General features: G+C 55.0%; 1 protein-coding gene across 3 annotated transcripts in view; it reads right to left on the reverse strand.

Moving 5' to 3' along the window:
* The window catches only part of SLX4 (SLX4 structure-specific endonuclease subunit), a 29,732-nt gene that overhangs the window by 2,929 nt on the left and 10,707 nt on the right, over positions 1-16,096 (reverse strand). For 2 of the 3 annotated variants that reach the window (XR_012429656.1, XM_005591090.4), the window contains exons 6-13: positions 13,867-14,063; positions 13,449-13,765; positions 11,955-12,186; positions 11,384-11,472; positions 10,225-10,371; positions 8,474-8,640; positions 4,780-7,076; positions 652-754 (exon numbers count right to left, since the gene is read on the reverse strand). Coding sequence is in view for 2 of the 3 variants with exons in the window: in XM_005591090.4 (XP_005591147.3) it covers positions 652-754; positions 4,780-7,076; positions 8,474-8,640; positions 10,225-10,371; positions 11,384-11,472; positions 11,955-12,186; positions 13,449-13,765; positions 13,867-14,063 (3,549 nt within the window). In the remaining variant the exon portion in view is untranslated. The remainder of the gene's footprint in view (positions 1-651; positions 755-4,779; positions 7,077-8,473; positions 8,641-10,224; positions 10,372-11,383; positions 11,473-11,954; positions 12,187-13,448; positions 13,766-13,866; positions 14,064-16,096) is intronic. The other variant, XM_045381488.2, reaches the window with a different exon arrangement.

Here is a 16,096-nt window from a genome sequence, read left to right on the forward strand (position 1 = left end):
TTTTTTTAAAAAATCAGGCCTCCACTAGACATGGTGGCTCACACCTGTAATCCCAGCACTTTGGGAGGCCGAGGCGGGTGGATCACGTGGTCAGGAGTTTGAGACCAGCCTGGCCAACATGGTGAAACCCCATCTCTACTAAACAACAATTAGCCTGGCGTGGTGGCGCATGCCTGTAGTCCCAGCTACTCGGGAGGCTGAGGCAGGAGAATCTCTTGAACCCGGGAGGCAGAGGTTGCAGTGAGCCGGGATTGTGCCACTGCAACCAGCCTGGTGACAGAGCGACACTCTGTCTTTCAAAACAAACAAAAAAATCAGGCCTCCTCACTCAGACTGCTCTGGCTAGAGGGCCATGTCTATCCACACGGAACATGGGGACCTGCTGCCCAGGGGTGACATACAGGAGTCTCATGTGTTGCCTCCCTGGGGAATGGTACGCAGAGAGAACTGGGCGGCTCACCCGGCACCCAGCAGTCACGCATGCTCCCTAAGGAGCCGACTGCAGGCCTTTCTTCCCAAGCCCAAGCCAGCTGCATCCACCAGACCCAAAGAGAACACACAGGGGACCCTTCCGCCCCCAGGCGTGTGAAACCTGGTTACTTGTGGGAGGGAGAAGACCACTGTGGGCAACAAGCTTTGAAGACCACCAACCTATCCAGTTCCTTCTTCAGCACCGGCGTCTCCATAATGGAATACTGTGGCATCGGCGTTATGGGCACTTTGGGAGGCAAGTCCTTCTTCCGATGTACACCTTCTGGGTAAAACAAAAGCAGCACATGTTTTAGCACGAGGGACACGGATTGCCCATGTCTGATCCCAGTAGCGTGACCAAGAGGAATACTGCACTTGAAGGTAACCCAAGCATCGTTTTGCTCCATGAAAGCAACAACAGTCACCCCTTCCCTGTCTGGAGCAGGGGCTTCCCGATGACAGCATCGGTGGCACGTACTGAGGACCACACCTTGTATCACACGGATACCGGCTGAACGTGGCTCCTGGGGCTGCTGAACCCAACAGCCCGGCATGTGACTAAAACTTAGGCATGGAAACTTCAAAATGTCTGCCCTGCAGTGACAACTTGAGGCGACAATGGGCCACACTGATACTCTTCAGACAGGCTTAGACATCAGTTTTGTTTTTAAAAAATAATTCATCCCATCCTGGCTAACATGGTGAAACCCCATCTCTACTAAAAAATACAAAAAAAAAAAAAAAACTAGCCGGGCGCGGTGGCGGGCGCCTGTAGTCCCAGCTACTCCGGAGGCTGAGGCAGGAGAATGGCGTGAACCCGGGAGGCGGAGCTTGCAGTGAGCTGAGATCCGGCCACTGCACTCCAGCCTGGGCGGCAGAGCGAGACTCTGTCTCCAAAAAAAAAAAAAAAAAAAAAAAAAAAAAATTCATCAATTAAAAAAACCCAGTTAAAAAATGGGCAAAGGATGTGAACAGACATTTCTCTGGAGAAGATCTACAAATGGCCAATAAGCATGTGAAAAGGTGCCGAACATCGTTAGTCATCAGGGAAATGCAAGTCAAAACCACAATGAGATACCACTGCACGCCCACTAGGATGGCCGTAACAAAAAACACAGAGGGCTCGGGCAACATGGCAAAACCCCATCTCTACCAAAAAAAAAAAAAGCTGGGTGTGGTGGCCAAAGCCACCAATGTGGGCAGCTGTTTGTGGTTGTTCCAGCTATCCGGGAGCTGAGGCAGAAGGATCACCTGAGCCAGGAAGGTTGAGGCTGCAGCAAGCTGTGAACACGCCACTGCACTCCAGCCTGGGCGACAGAGCAAGACCTTGTCTCAAAAAGACAAGCAAACAAACAACAACAGCAAAAACAGAATAACAAGTGTTGTTGGATATTTAAAATGGTGCAGTCATTTTGGAAAACGGTCTAGCAGTTCCTCAAAATGCTAAACACAGTTGCCATATGACCCAGCAATTCCACTCCTAAGTATAGAACCAAGAAGAATGAAAACTTATGTCTACACGAAAACTTGCACATGAATATTCCTAAGTGGCATTATTAATAACCACAAAGTAAAAACAACCCATATGTCCACTAACAGATGAATGGATAAGCAAAATGTGGCATAGCATCAGTGGGGTATTAGTCAGACAGTATGCTCAAAGCTGGGGCAACATAGCAAGACTCTGTCTCTACTAAAAAAAAAAAAAATTAGCCGGGCATGGTGGCAGCTGCCTGTAGTCCCAGCTACTCAGAAGGTTGAGGTGGGAGGATCACTTGAGCCTGGGAGGTCGAGGCTGCGATGAGCTGTGATTGTGCCACTGCACTTCAGCCTGGGTGACAGAGCAAGACCCCTGACTCAAAAACAGGCCAGGCACAGTGGCTCAGGCTTGTAATCCCAGCACTTTGGGAGACCAAAGTGGGTGGATCACTTGAGGTTAGGAGGAGTTCAAGACCAGCTCGGCCAATATGGTGAAACCCCATCTGTACTAAAAATATGAAAAAATTAGCCGGGCATGGCATGGTGATGGGCGCTTGTAATCCCAGCTACTCGGGAGGCTGAGGTGGGAGAATCGCTTGAACCTGGGAGGTGGAGCTTGCAGTGAGCCAAGATCGTGCCACTGCACTCTAGTCTGGGCGACAGAGCGCGACTCCGTCTCAAAATAAATAAATAAAAAGGAATAAAATACTGATCCGTGCCACATGTATGAATCTTGAAAACTGTATGCTAACTGAAAGAAGCCAGACACAAAAGGCCACACATTAGTAATACACGGCTCTGTTTATATGAACTGTCCAGGATAGGCAAATCCATAGAGACAGAAAGTAGGTTCTTGGTTGCTGGGGCTGGGGCTGGGGAAGGGGAGAGACTGCCCCTGGGTGCGGGATTTTTGAGATGATGAAAATGTTCCGGAATTAGAGAGTGGTGACAATTGTACAACACTGTGAATGTGTTAAGAACCACTGAACTGTCCATTTTAAAAGGGTAGATTTTATGGTATGTGAATTATATCTAAATAAAGCTGTTACTTTAAAAAACAATAGGCTGGGCGAGGTGGCTCATGCCTGTAATCCCAGCACTTTGGAAGGTCGAGGAGGGTAGATCACCTGAGGTCAGGAGCTCAAGACCAGCCTGATCAATATGGGGAAACCTCGTCTCTACTAAAAATACAAAAATTAGCTGGGAGTGGTGGCGGGCCCCTGTAGTCCCAGCTACTCAGGAGGCTGAGGCAGGAGAATCCCTTCAACCTGAGAGGCGGAGGTTGCAGTGAGCCGAGATCGCGCCGCTGCACTCTAGCCTGGTGACACATTAGGAACAGTCAGACTTTGCTGCTTCTCCCTTTTATGACCATGGAGCCCTCTGAGCCCCCGATGAAAGTGGCAGGTTCTGTCTCCTGAGAAGGGCACGATTCTTCCTGTGGCCGCAGCATCATCCTGAAGCCCGCCTCAGATCTGCTCTGTAGCCTCCTGCAGCCGTTCTCACAGCACTGCCTGGGAACTGGTTAGAAATGCAAATTCTTGGTCACCCTCCTGAAGCGAGGCTCTAGGGCAGGCTGGGCCAACGGGTGCTATAAGAAGCTCTCCAGGTGCTTCTGAAGCCCCTGAGGGCCGAGGGCACTGTCAGTCACCTCATTCATCTGGATTTGGGAGGAAACAGGCCCCCAGGCCACAGGCAGGTGTTCACTCACAGCCTGGCCTTTCTCCCAGTTGTGCTCAGCCCAGCCCAGCCCTCCTGACCCTCCCTGGAGGTGCCTGGATGGGAGCAGCAGCACTGAGGGGGCCAACACCTGGGGCTCTGACTCTCCCCGGGGACTGAAATGAGCAGGGAGGTGGCATTCCTGCACCTGAGGGGACCAGGAATAACGGACCTCACAGCCTCTCACACTTGTCCCACCTGATTCTTTTTTTAATTGAGGTGAAATTCACATAAAGAAATCGTAAAGGGAATAATTCAGTGGTATTAAGTATTCACAGTGTTGTGCAACCATCACCTCTATCCATTTCCTAAACATTTTCAGCACCCCAAAAGGACACCCTGTACCTCCCAAAAATGGGGAGCAGTCACTCCCCATTCCCCCTCCCTCCAGCCGAGGGCAACCACTAACCTGAGTTCTCTCTGGATTTGCCTATTCTAGACATTTCATATCCATGAATGCAGACCTTACATGACCTTGTGTGTCTGGCTTCTCACCCGGCAGCATGTTTTCCAGGGTCGTCCCCGCGGTAGCGCGTGGCAGCGCCTCCTTCCTCGTTGTGGCCAAACACTATTCCGTTCTCTTGATGGGCCGCGCTGGGCTCCCTGTTCATCTGCTGGCGGGTGTTTGGGTTGCTTCCCCCTTTTGGCGACTGTGAACAGCGCCTCTATGAACGTGCATGTCTGAGCCCCTGTTTTAATTCTCTTGGATACACAGGTAAAAGTGGGATTGCTGGGTCCTACAGCCGTTCCGCAGTTAGTATTTTGAAGAACCACTCGCCGATACTTGCTGAATGAGTCGCGGCCTTCGGAGGTGCCGGCTCCGTGTTCTGGAGAAGGGTCCGTAGATGTGGATTTTAAACATGTGCCCAGGTGAGCACTGGATCCAGGTAAGTCTGGGAAACACTGACTTACTGGCTAAGAAGTGCAGCGTGAGAGCCAGCCTGGCTCTCCTCCACCGTGGAGGGGAGTCTGGAAGGCAGCGGAAGTGTCGTGCCTCAGGTCAGCAGACATTCAGCGCCGCCAGCCCCTGGGTCTCATGACCGACCTCCACACCCACTTAGTGTAAAACAGTAACAAAGACAGTCCCCTTCCCCAGCTCTCCTGGCTACTCACTGGGTGTCTCTAACCCTTCGGGCTTCTGAGCTCCACCGACGCTTAGCATCTGCGCTAGAGGAGGGGTCTCTGGAGGCCTCTGCTCTTCCCCGTCCCAATCGTCCCACAGAGCCGAATTCAGAAAGCTCAGCCTGCTGTTCCCCGGGGAACCCGCGCCCACTTGCGATTTCCTCCGGGCAGCGCAGCTTCCTCGGATGGGGGTGGTGTCCAGGAGTCCCGGGGAGCGGCAGTCACAGCTGTCGGCGGCCTCCTTCATCCTGCGGCTGGGGCTGCTGGTGCTCAGGGGGCCGGTCCGCTCCAGGTTCCAGTGATCAATGGGAATTGGCGAGAGGGGCTCCATCTGCCAGCAGCAGTCGTCGACTGGAATTGGAGGGTCACTGTCCAGCGGGGGGCTGCTGTTGGCCTGATGGGAGGCCACCTCCTGCTCATCGTCACTGTCCCCGACTTCCACCACTTCACTCGCTGTGGTCTGGTTCAGGAAGCTTGGCCCAGGTGGCGAGTGTTTCAGGAACCGCCTGCTGAAGTGGGCACAGTCCCCTGAGATGGGACGTGGAGCCAGCGGAGAGGAGTGCGGGTGGCCCCCAGGGTGGGGACGGGAAGGGCTTTTGTGGCCTTGCCTTCTGCCGTCAGAAGTTCCTGGAGAGACGGGAGTGAGGCAGGAGGACGGTGTCTGGGGCGGTGGTGTCTGGGGCCTGATGACGGAAAACTTCTGTGCAGCCTCGTTCCCTTCCCTGTTTCCTACCGAGGCCCTGGGCGTGTGCTGTGTCACCACCTCCACGGCCAGCCCGCTCCTGAGGCTGCTGATTTGGGTCTGGGAAGAACAGTCGCGGCTTCTGCTGGCCAGCGGGGTGGCGGGCACCAGCCATGAGGTGTCTATGGTGCTGCCCTCGCCGGGGCTGCTCTCACGGTCGCAGAACAGCCAGGGAGCCCCTCTGCTGCCCAAAGAGCCCCGGTTCTCCGGCAGCGCCCCCTCATCCTCCCGCTGCAGCGCAGCTTCCCTTCTTGGTGGGCTGTGGGAACGTTCCTGATCTGCATCGACGTCAATGACGGAAAACAGCTCACAGGACCTAGCGCTAATTTCTAGAGCTTTCCTTTCTTCCAGAGGATCACTAGAAATGGACTTCATTTGGGTTTGTTCTAGCTCTAGCTCCTCATCCGAGTCCAGTAAGAGGATGACCTCGTCGTCTTTGTTCACTTTGGATGGAGACTTCTGAGATGTGGAGCTCAAATGGTCAGGATTTGACTGGGTTAGGTCAATGGACAGAGATTTTTCTGGGGACATCAGGACCCCCTTATTTCTGCACTCCAGCATGGAGCGACGCTCTGTGCCTTTCTGGTGGCCTGGCTCTTTAGACAGCGTGAGGACGCTCCTGTCCCTTTTCTGCTTTGATGGCACAGCTGGAGACAGCGAGGTTGGGGAGCCCACCTGGGAAGTTCCGCCACGGGACCGGGGTGTTGACAGGGGCAACCCGCTTGTGCGATGAGGCTGATGAGACCCGCGGGGACTCCTGCCCTGGGGAGGCCCCAGTAGGAAGCGGCACGGGTGTGGTGGAGACACCTGCCAGGGAGCCAGGCGATGAGAAACCTCCAGCCCCCTTTCCCTGACAGTGCCACTTCGTTCCTCAGGCTCACTTGTTACTCGGGACAGCTCTGAGACCTCTCCCTGAGTTGATGAGAAGAGCTGGTCGTAATCACCGGCACCATCCGAGTGCGGAAGGGGGCCTTCTTTTCTCTCTGCGCGGCAGCCCCTGGAAGGGGTGGAGCAACTGGAACGGCCAAGCGCCTCCTGCTCGGGGGCCTCTGCTCCCCATGCCCCTGAGCGCTGGCCCTGGGGTGGTGGGAGAGGGCACTGTCCCACCTTCTCCCAGGTGGTGGTGGCCTCATCTCTTCCTGGCTCCGACGGCTCCATCTCCTCCACCTTGTCCGACTGTTCCTGCACCTGGACACTTGCTAGGAGCTGCCCAGAAACCGGACTGCCACCCTCCAGCCAGTCAGCATCCTCGCCAGCACCCACTGCTTTTTCTTCCTGGAGCAGCTTTCGCTGAGTAGCTGCGAATTCATAAATTTCTTCCATTTCTGCTTCATTCACGTTTTCTTGATCTTCTTCGTGGTCCTTGGATTTCAACAAAGTCTCCGCTTCCTCCTCTTCATCTGCCCACATTGACCTCAAGAGTTCCTGGAAATTCTCGGCCCTGCTTTCGCAATTCTCGGCTTCCTTCTCCTCCCATGGTTTGCCCCCTGAGTCCGTGGTGACAGGCACCTGTTCGCACAGGTGAACAAGCTCGCTCACACCAAACCTGCAACATGAAACACCAAGGGGTCATCGCCACTCTGCATGGAGATGGTCTCTGGGCACCCCAGTGGGGTGGCAGACCAGAACAGAATCTTCACTAGGAGAAATGACCATGACCCAGGCCCTGCTCCCTTTGAAGATGGAGCCCACACTCCTTGCCAGAAACACCCAGGCCACTTCGTTCCAGAAACCAGAGACTGACAACACTTAAAGCAGGGCTTGCTAACTACAGCTGCAGACATAAAGGGGTGTGTCGGGCTGAATGTAAAGTAACAGGGATTGGCAGAGTTACAAAACTGGGGAGTCTGCTGCCTCAGAGGCTCTCAAGACATAGCGTCAGGGTCAGGCATGGTGGCTCATGCCTGAAATTCCAGCACTTTGGGAAGCCGAGGATCACTCAAGGCCGGGAGTTTGAGATCAGTCTGGACAACATAGAAAGTCTCCATCTCTATAAAAAAATGTAAAAATTAGCTTAGGAGTTCAAGGCTACAGTGAGCTGTGATCATGCCACTGCACTCCAGCCTGGGCAACCGCAAGAGACTCTGTCTCTAAAACGATAAAAAAGGCCATGCATGGTGGCTCATGTCCATAATCCCAGCACTTTGGGAGGCAGAGGCAGGAGGATTGCTTGAGGTCAGGAGTTCAAGAACAGCCTGGGCAACATAGCGACACTCCATCTCTCCAAAAAATAGAACATAAATGAAAAGACATGGCATCAGATACAATCCACAGCAGACCAAGTCCTTGCATCAGCCCAGGCCAATGGGCAAGCCAGCCAGCCACCTGCTTAAAGGCTCTGTGGCCTAGCCAGTATATTTCCAACCCCAGAGGCTGAGCTGTTCCTTTCCTAAGAAAGCAGCGGAGGGAGGACGTAGGCTTGGATCAGCGACCCAGGCCCTGTGCAGAGGCACACTTGTCCCTCTGAGCTGCTGCCTCTCTCTTAAGATGCTGGCTGGGCAAGCCAGGGGAGCTGCAGCATCTGGGATGCAGCCTAAGCATTCTCTCCATGCCCGTTTTATGGGACTCTGGAGAGGACTGCCATTGTTCAGGTCTAGCAGTGGAATGATCACTGAGCAGCAGTGTTTGGGGGGCACTGTAGCCAAGGGCCATTCTCTGTCACACCTAGGGGGTTAAAAACCATGGGACTCAATAGAGTCTTCCTGATCCAGTGCTTGGCACCCCTGCAAGTGTCAGTTCTGGCCTGACTTTCACCTAACACGCCCTGTTCTACAGGGTCATCGCTGGTCATGAACTTGGGATTAAAAGGTATACACAGGACTGTTAGTTCTCTCGGCCTCAGCCCCGAAGCCCCGAGCCCTCTGCAGCAGCACAAGCCTCCCCAGAGCTGTCAACCTGCCAGTCCTCGTCAGTTAATTTCAAAGGCTGGGGAGCAATCCAGACCTGTGGGCCAGGGAACTCAGCTCAGAGCTCAGGCCAGGAGGAAGGCCAGTGTCCGCGGTGTAGAGGTAGTGCAGGAATGCGCAGGCGGCCTCAGTGCTCACGTCACCCAGCAGGACACGCTGGGTCAGAATCCCGTCCTCTACAGCGGAGAAGCCTTCGTTGTTCACCTGAAGGTGAAATGCAACACAGAGGGTTTACTGACCAGACACTTGTAACTTGGAGCAAAGGAGACGCTCTGGGGTGTCCTGCAAGTCACTAGTCTTTTTATTTTTCTCTTTAGAGACAGTGTCTCCCCGTGCCACCCAGGCTGGAGTGCAGTGGTGTGATCATGGCTTACTGCAGCCTTGAACTCCTAGGCTAATTTTTAATTGTAATTATTTTATTTATTTATTTATTTTGAGTTGGACTATCTCTCTGTTGCCCAGGCTAGAGTGCAGTGGCGAGCTCTCAGCTCACTGCAACTTCCACCTCCTGGGTTCAAGCGATTCTCCTGCATCAGCCTCCCAAGTAGCTGGGATTGCAGGTGCCCAGCACCATGCCCGGCTAATTTTTTGTAGTTTCAGTAAGAGACGAGGTTTTGCTATGTCGGCCAGGCTGGTCTCAAACTCCTGACCTCAGGTGATCCACCCTCCTCGGCCTCCCAAAGTGATGAGATTACTGGCGTGAGCCACTGCGCCCAGCACCTAGGCTAATTTTTAAATTTTTTTGTAGAGATGGGCTCTCACTATGTTGTTCAAGCTGGTCTTGAACTCCTGGCCCCAAGGGATCCTCCCACCTTAGTCTCCCAAAGTACAGGGATTTCAGGCATGAGCTGCCGTGCCCAGTCCCTAGTCTTATAAGCAGCTCCATGCCCCAGGAAAAGCATTAGGCACTGTTTATGCAGATTTTTGGCCAATAATTTTACAGGTGAGGCCTAACACTCCTCTTTTGTCAAATCGTATTGGGACTAGATATTCTAGGACCCAGTTAGAGTCCTCCTGATAGACACAACTGGGCTCCAGAACTTTGACAGAGACTGAGAATAGCTCCCTGAGTTCCTGCCCACACTCAAGTCAAATGCTTTCAGTCAGAAAGCAGAAGGTTCATCAGCAACTCATCCCTGAAGAGATCAATTATGAGCTTTTGTAATTATGCAAATAGAGGAAAGAGAAAACAATTCTGGGAAACAATAGATTTTCTTTTTTGTTTTTTTGTTTTTGACTCTGTTGCCTGGGCTGGAGTGCAGTGGCGTGATCTCAGCTCACTGCAAGCTCCGCCTCCCAGGTTGATGCCATTCTCCTGCCTCAGCCTCCCGAGTAGCTGGGACTACAGATGCCCACCACCACACCCGGCTAATTTTTTTGTATTTTTAGTAGAGACAGGTTTCACTGTGTTAGCCAGGATGGTCTTGATCTCCTGACCTTGTGATCCGCATGCCTCGGCCTCCCAAAGGGCTGGGATTACAGGCGTGAGCCACCGCGCCCGGCCAAACAATGGATTTTCATTCAACAGAACAAAACACTGATGTTTCCCAGTTCTAAGGCCACCCCTCACACCCACTCCTAACCTCAAGCGTGGGTCTGTATCTCTTCTCCGTGTGTTAGAGAAAGGGATGGGTGGGAGGGAGGAGGTGAGAACATTATGGGGCAGGAAGTGAGGGAGATGGGGGTGGTAGAAAGGGCATCTGAGACATGGGGAGGCCTGGTTGGAGAAAGGCAGGATTAGAGAGGGAGAGAGAGGAAAGGAGGGCACACGGCGGCCTGCGTACTTACATACTGGATGAGGAGCGGGCATCGGGCATAAAGCACGAACTTGTGGGCGTAAAGCACCTCCCCGCTGTCTGTCTGGAACTGGACATCACTCAGGTGTGGGTTATTGACCATGGCACCAAAGTCAGCAACCAGCAGCCCAAGGGAGAGCTGAAGCGGGAGGAGAGGAAGAGCCGTCACCTCCCCACCTCTGTTCTTCTGCTGGGGCAGTGGGAATCTCCCCGCATGGAGGTGGCGTTAGGGTGGGCCAGGAGCCAGGACCTGCGTTCTCCTTTCCTCTCCAAAATGGTTCCCACGATGGGCTCAACCTCCGAGTGACCCTAAGGCCCTGAGCAGCACAGAAGAGCAAAGCACTAGCTTGTTCCTCTGGCTCTTGCCAGTGGGTTCCCTGGCGCCCGTGGAGAGGCCAGACATGGGGCTAGATGTGAATTCACAGCGCTGGCAGCTCCTGCACTGTGTGGGCCAGGCTGTGGGATACCTAGGCTTTGAGGAGGTGCACCCGTCCCCTGTGACGGACAAGCACCCTGAGTCCAAGCAGCTCGGGGACCTGGCCAAGAGGACAGCCGGGTCCAGTATGTGATGATGTCCCTAGGCTGGCCTTGGCATGAAGTGCTTGGTTGACACTGACATGCAAATGGGAGGAGGTCCACTCTAGAGAAAAGCCAGCTCCCACCCTGGGTCCTCCCCACACAGCACACTGACAGGGAGGCCGGGCCAGTCTGCTCAGCTGTGCTCTGGAGCCCAGCCCGGACCTGCACAGAGGGGAGGGACAGCAAGCCCTCAGTGAGCTCGCAGCTACTGAGGAACGAGCAGAGAGTGCCTGGATGGGGCAGCCGTGCTGAGAAACTGTGGTCCCTCTACACTCCTGGGACCCGGGACAGAGCAGGCTCTGGGGCCTCAGCCCCAAGGTGCCCCACGGAGTCACAGACAGAAAAGGCAGAAGCCTTGTGGCAGAGCCCCTAGCGGGCGCCGGGGCGGCTATGGGTCCGTGGCTCTGCTCACGGATGTCAGGATGTGGCAGCCTTCTGGAAAGCAGAGACCTTCTTGAGAGGCCCCTGCACTTGCGTTGGGGGCCAGAGGCCAGCGGTGAGCCAACCCCATCACACACGTGGCAAGCGGGAGTGGCCAGGACCACAGAGCGTGGGACAGAGCCAGTCCTTACCGAGGTGCGGCCGCCCCTTTCTGGGTGCTTGTCCTGCGATGGCACCACAAACCCAGTCAGAGGAAGGCCGCCGGGCACCACGTCCAACCCTGAGCAGAGGATTCACAGGTTAAAGGAACATCACAGCCCAGCCACATCCACCACCAAGAAGACAGCGTTGACCACGGGCTGAGCCGGCCCCTGCGGTGCCTTGAGAGGCGCTTGCTTCCCGAGGATGCCTTCATGCAAAGCAAACCCGCACGCTCTGTTTCACTGTTAGCCAGGATGGTCTTGATCTCCTGACCTTGTGATCCGCACCCCACCAGGGAGGTAAGAGAATAGCAAAACAGTTCACCCAGAGGATTCACTCGCTGTGGGCAGACAGTTCTGTCTTTGGTTAAAGTGGAAGGAAAGTCATGACAGAGTTGTCAACGCCACATTCACCTTTGAGAAAAAATGAAAGCGCCCAGAGGCTGTGTGTTCTCCCACCAGGTCAGAGCTGCTGCCACAGCGGCACAAGAGCAGCCTCAGCCGCGGGGAAGGGAGGCCCAGGAGGGCAGGGCTGGCCCTAGAGTCCCACCCAGCATCTCACCTGCGGCCCCTTCCGAGCCAGCCAGGCCCCCACTGCTGGGCCACGGGCTGGCGCTCAGTCCCTCCCTCGCCAGGTCCACGAGGTCCTGCAGGGCCTGCTGCTCCCTCTGGCTGGCCGAAGGCGACGGTCCCCTGGAGCCACAGCCTGCAGGGGGGGTGCCGTGGAGAGCGGGTGACCTTCGCTCTGAGTGCTCAGGTGGCACCAGCGGCAGCACAGGCTCCTGCATGAGGCCCTGAAAGAAGCCAGTAAGCAGAGTGACCGTGTGGTCGCTGTCACTGACGCACACACTGCAGAAGCCGTCACATGTGGTATGCATGGCTGGACCTAAAACTACAGAGCAGGACGCGGGCTGTGGGGACGGAGCTCCAGCCACAGCCCGGGGCAGTCCTGGGACGTTTTTCCCCAGCACTCATGTCAACATGCTCCTCCTCTGTCACAGCCAAGCCCAGGCCTTGGCATCTGTTTGCACAAAGGCTTGTCAGGCCAGGGGGGCCCAGGCCTGCCACCCTCCTGAAGTCCATGGCAGGAGGACACTTGCTGCAGGACTGTCTGGAGCATGTGTTTCAAATGCAGGTTCCCGGGCTCCGTCTGAGGCATTTTGCCAGCTGCCTGGGACTCTTGCTTTTTTTTTTTTTTTTTTTGGAGACGGAGTCTTGCTCTGTTGCCCAGGCTGGAGTGCAGTGGCCGGATCTCAGCTCACTGCAAGCTCCGCCTCCCGAGTTTACACCATTCTCCTGCCTCAGCCTCCCGAGTAGCTGGGACTATAGGCACCCGCCACCTCGCCCGGCTAATTTTTTTTTGTATTTTTTAGATACAAAAAACCCCGTAGAGACGGGGTTTCACCATGTTAGCCAGACTGGTCTCGATCTCCTGACCTCGTGATCCGCCCGTCTCGGCCTCCCAAAGTGCTAGGATTACAGGCTTGAGCCACCACGCCCGGCCCTTTTTTTTTTTTTAAGACAGAGTCTCTCTTGTTGCCCAGGCTAGAGTGCAATGGCACGATCTCGGCTCACTGCAACCTCTGACTCCCAGGTTCAAGTGATTCTTCTGCCTCAGTCTCCCAAGTAACTGGGATTACAGGTGTGTGCCACCATGCCCGGCTAATTTTTGTATTCTTAGTAGAGAAGGGGTTTCACCATATTAGCCAGCCTAGTCTCAAACTCCTGACCTCTGGATCCATCCACCTCAGCCTCCCAAAGTGTTGGGATTACAGGCGTGAGCCACCGCGCCCAGCCGGGACTCTGCATTTTCAACAAACTCCAGGAACACACTCTGGTGGAAACCAAGGGTCCCCCCTGATCCAACCCAGAGTACCGTTTAGTTGCTGGACAGAGAAGAAAGCTGCAGCCACCGAGCGCCCCTCTGGCCTCCTCCCGCCTCTGCCTTTTCTTCCTGGACTTTCCATCACCTGGCTGTGGATACCCAGTGTTGCAGTTCTGGGACCGCCGGCCTCCCGCAAAAGCCTATCCCATGTGCCTGAGGGGAGGGACTCACCTGGGCAGGCCGCTGGGGCACGAGGGGAGGGACCAGCCTGGCCGTGTAGAAGGCCTCCGTGGCCCAGGCCCCAGTCAGGGCACTGCCCTCCCACAGAAAGCTCTGCTTGCATTCAGGTGGAGGAGGACACTGGCCTGCTCTTTCCCACCCTTCCTTTAAAATCCTGCTGGCAGGAAGTGGTGGCGTGCTAGACAATTCCACTTCCTCAGACAGGAGCAGGGCCACACGGTCCTCTATCTGTCGGCCTGTGGTTTCAGAGTCCTGGACTAACAACAATGGGGGAGACACTGGGGGTTTCTTCTTGCGACTTTTCTTCTCTAGAGAGAAACAAAAGCGACACCATCAACGGTGGAGTCAGCCCACTCCCCCGCGACCCGCCGGTGGTCTCTCCCAGGGCCACTGTTCTGGCCACACAAACCTGCTTCTGGTTTTATCCTCTCAGAAAAGGCACTTTCCAGCCTGAGCGCTGGCACAGCCGCACACGGCTCCATCTCCGACCGGGACAGAGCCATGGCCACCAGCAGGTCCTCGGACGGTGCCTCGTCCACCTTCCGCCTCTTCCGTGGCTCCTTCTTGCTGGCGGGTCCTCTCCGTTTCAGACCTCCACCGTGATCACTGAAGCGAGAAGACAGCCAAAAAGAAAAGTTACTGGGGCTAGAGGAGTGCACGCTTCTCAGGTTGGTCACACTGGCCTGGAGAGGGCTGGGCCTGAGAGAAAAGTGACGGATGTGGACCTGCCAGGCAGACGCATCCCCCACTTCTATTGCCTTGTGTGAACTCATTCAATCACAGGCCAAAAGTTCAACATGGCCCAGGCATGGGAGGGTCTGGGTTCCTTCACGTGCTGCTGTCCAGCAGGCTCATGGCAGATGTCCAGAGCCATCTGTGGTACCTGCACATCCTCATGTGGCCAAGCCCGTCCAATGGAGTCAACAGTCGACGGCTCTAAGCAGGCTCCCTGGACTCCCACCACCTTCACCCATCAATACTTCCGATGCTCCTTACATGGTCCTGGCCACACCGGCAGAAAAGGATCCCTTCCCTCCTGCAGGGGCTTCAGGGCAGTGCCTCTGCCCATGGCCAGAAGGAAGGGCTTCCCAGCTTAGGCTGCCAGTGGTCGACATGACACCAGCCGCCACGGGACTCTGCACTTTCAGTGGGCAGCAGCGCATTTGGTTGGGAGGAAATGAACAGGAGTTTTCAGCTGGAGAGAACCTAGGCTGCCTGGGTGACTCCCAACAAGCTGGGCAGGAGGAGGGCAGAGGCGACAAAGGAACTTAGCACAAACCGGGCCCACCTTCCCTGCACTGCAGTCATGCCTCTGGCTTTTGCAAAAGCCCGTGCTCTCCACGGGGCCAGGGATGGCTCAAATTCACCTTCCTAGGAACCTGGATAATCACAGCCTCCCAGTGGGAAAGGAGCCGCCTGGGCAGCCCAGGACCCTGCCTCTGTGAGGGGAATGCAGACTCTGTCCCCTCCTCGCTCCCCAGCAGGCCAGGTTTGGACTGTGGGGAAAGAGTATGAGGTACTCTGGCCGTGGCATGCGTTCTGAGGACCACAGGCTTGGCCTTGGGGGAGGGAGGGGTTCAAAGACCCCATAAGGGCATCCAGCTCCTGTAGTTTTCTACTCTAACAACCTTCTAAATGGATCCACATACATCTAGTTTCAGTACTTGGAAATATTCTAAAAAGCAGACATACTTTATCTGAGCAGGTGCTTTTGGTGTGGTCCTGACAAGAAAGAAGACCTCTATTCTAAGGCCTCAAGGCTTGCACCCCTACCATGCTGGTGTGGAGGTGCTAAATACAGATGGGCTCCCCCGCCAAGAGAATCCCTTCTGCCCTCTGCCATCTCACCCCCAACTCAGCTCGGCTGCCCATGACCTGTGTGCAAAGCAGTGGGCGGGACAGAGTCATCGCCTTTGGCGTTCCCTTTGCTCTTGACAGCGGTCTCAAAGATGGAGGAGTCAAAGGTCCAAGCTGCCTTTGTTCACTATGAACCTGGTGTCAGCTCTAGCGTCCTCAGCAGCAGGACAGGGTAGAGCAGGGCCAGCCCTCTGGCACTTGTGTGGCTGTGGTTTGCATGCTGAGGACTTGTGTCCTGGCTGTGAGCAGGGCCTCTAAAAATCTTCTGTTTCACCAACTTTGTTGTTGTTTTTGTTTTACGAAGACAGGTTCTTGCCCTGTCGCCCAGGCTGGAGTGCAGTGGTGCAATCACAGCTCATTGCAACCTTGACCTCCCAGACTCAAGCGATCCTTCCGCCTCAGCCTCCCAAGTAGCTGGGACTACAGGTGTGCAGCACCAGCCAGCTAATTTTTTAATTTTTTGTAGTGATGGGTCTTGCTATGTTGCCCAGGCTGGTCTTGAACTCCTGGGCTCAAGTGATCCTTCTGCCCTGGCCTCCAAAGTATTCAGATTACAGGTGTAAGCTACCGTGCCTGGCCAATCACCAACTCTTTGAACTGTGCTGAATAATCTTATGTTAACAGTGTGAACACTGGACTGCGCTGAGGTGGAAACCATGCCATACAGCAATGAAATGGATGGAGTAAAGTGACTAGCAAATTCTTAGATGTGGTAGAGCAGCAGTCCCCAACCTTTCTGGTACCAGGAACTGGTTTCATGGAAGACAGTTTTTCCATGGGAC

This window comes from Macaca fascicularis, chromosome 20, assembly GCF_037993035.2.
Source record: "Macaca fascicularis isolate 582-1 chromosome 20, T2T-MFA8v1.1".
NCBI lineage: Eukaryota > Metazoa > Chordata > Mammalia > Primates > Cercopithecidae > Macaca > Macaca fascicularis.